Genomic DNA, 2,184 nt, shown 5'->3' with positions numbered 1-2,184 from the left:
TGCTATTCATTTATTGACATACTGCTCCCTCAACCGTCAAAATTATAACAAACATTTTAACTGTCATAGAAAATGTCAGAACAATAATGTGTGACATGAACAGCTGAAACAATTACCAAAGTATACTTCGGGCAGGGGGGGGGGGGGGACATCCCAAAAATTTTTCATCAAAAATATACTGCGCCCAAAATCAATGACGCAATTAGCAAATTTGCAATGCTGAGATTCATATTTTAAGTCAAAAATATGTTTACCAATTAATTAATTAAGAAAAAAATATATTTCAAAATGCTGAAATTATTTTTTTTAATTTATACTTCGGTTTGCTTTTACTTGATCTCAAAAAGTAAAAAAAAGCAAAAGCACAATTCAAGCAATACATTTAAATAATACTATTACTGCTAGTATACATTGAGTACAGTGAAATTGTGCATTTTGAAGAGAAAATAATCTTTGTTCAAAAGTTTTCAAAAAGTAATTATTGTGAGTGAACACTGCTCGAATAGAAGAAGAAGAAAAACAATTAACAAAGAAAATGCAGGTCGAACAATGATTTCAATTTCAATTTTTCAAAAGCAGATGCATCGCGCAGCTGCTTGATTTACGTCTTGAAGAAGAAAAGTTCAATCAAATTTCAACATGAAAAGATTTTTGTGCATGATAAAAGCGGTGGTGAGTAAACAAAACAACAAATAAAATTTATTTTGTCAAAAACTGTGCGTGTTTTATGATAATGGATGGCTAATATTGCTTTTGAACAGTTGCACAATGAATAAAAATAGACAACTCTATTTCTCCCGAGCCAAGTGTAATATTACATAAACGCCTATGCTATAAAGATGCAGTTGCGTTGTTAATGTTTTCACACCTCTTGCAATAGCTGGAAAAAGTAACAATTCATCATTTTACGTTTCAAATATTTAACATATTGATGCAATTAAATATCCAACTATAACATCTATTTTCACAACTATTATCCAATATTTTCAACGTGGCCAATGAAGCCAGCCATTCTAATATATAATAGCAGTGGTGGTAGTAGTAGTAGTAGTAGTAGCAAATTGATCAGACTATGATGTGCAACGCAGATTTCAGAAGCTAATGACTTGTCTAGTTGAGAATATTCGAAAATTGAAATATTCCTCGCACTATTAAACACTTACATGCAAACAAGCGCGCCTCTATAACCGAAAACTCCATTCATCATAAGGAAAAGTATATATCTTAAACTGCAGTTATGTGACAATTCACTATACCTTCTCTAGCTACTAAAAACTCAACGAAAAACCAATCGCAATTCAGTAAAGAACAGAAATACCACATTGAAAAAAAACACTTCACTATGTGGATGAAATGAAATAAAGCAAAGCAATGCAAGCAAATGTGAACACTACAAAGCAGCCAATTAACAACTCCAGTACTTACCAGAAGCCAAAATGCTGCTTCCTACAAAACACCAGTCAGTACAAAGGAAGAAGAGAATAAAGAATGCAAAATTTGCAAATTTAATGTAAAAAGTAATAAATAACAGTGATTAAAATGGTTTGCTGCCTACCTCCTCTGGGTTCCCTCGCGCAAACGGTGAACTGAGCTGGCTCACCAGCTATTCCAAATGATAAACCATTTCCGTATGCAGTCACATAGCCATCGTCGACTTGTCCAACGTGAAAACTAAATGGACTGCCTGAAAGTAATTGTGTTTCAAATCTGCTTTATTAAAATTATAAAAGAAGCAAATACCTGGTACGTGCAGACCATCATGTTTGATTTGCAGTTCGTGCAAACCGACTTCAGACGGTTGATATTTAACACTGACCGATCCATCGGCATTGTCACGTATAATAGGGGTGTCAGTCTTTTTACTCGGCATCACTACTTTTGCAGTCAACCGTCCTGTTCCTGGTAAGGCGAATGTCCAACTCTTTTCTGAAAATTCTGTTTCAGCACTGTTGTCTTCAGCAATACCGCGGCTCACTACCACTGGTGTTGCGAATTAAAGTTTCACCAACTGAACCACGACGCGATAATTCTCCCTGAACACAACAGCGCATATAGAATAAATATAATATATATAATATCTATGATTATGAATTCAATTTTAAAAAATGGCCACTGGGACAATAAATAACGAAATCCAAACGAGCAGAGCCAAAAGCAAATATAATAACACAGCAAAGATCATAT

The 2,184-nt window shown here is 34.2% G+C and overlaps 1 protein-coding gene across 1 annotated transcript; it reads right to left on the bottom strand.

Moving 5' to 3' along the window:
* Positions 1–788: 788 nt before the first annotated feature.
* On the bottom strand, positions 789–1,926 carry Tsp_13013 (putative filamin/ABP280 repeat-containing domain protein; the record flags this gene model as incomplete). Its single annotated transcript, XM_003370141.1, has 3 exons — positions 789–880; positions 1,556–1,684; positions 1,741–1,926. Coding segments are annotated over 3 exons (407 nt in total), but the record flags the coding sequence as incomplete, so codon positions are not given.
* Between the last annotated feature and the right edge of the window lie 258 nt (positions 1,927–2,184).

The sequence above is a fragment of the Trichinella spiralis genome (assembly GCF_000181795.1).
Source record: "Trichinella spiralis strain ISS 195 chromosome Unknown Scfld1090, whole genome shotgun sequence".
Taxonomy (NCBI): Eukaryota; Metazoa; Nematoda; class Enoplea; order Trichinellida; family Trichinellidae; genus Trichinella; species Trichinella spiralis.
The sequence above is the reverse complement of the archived record's forward strand: the minus strand, read 5'-3'. Positions and strand labels throughout refer to the sequence as shown.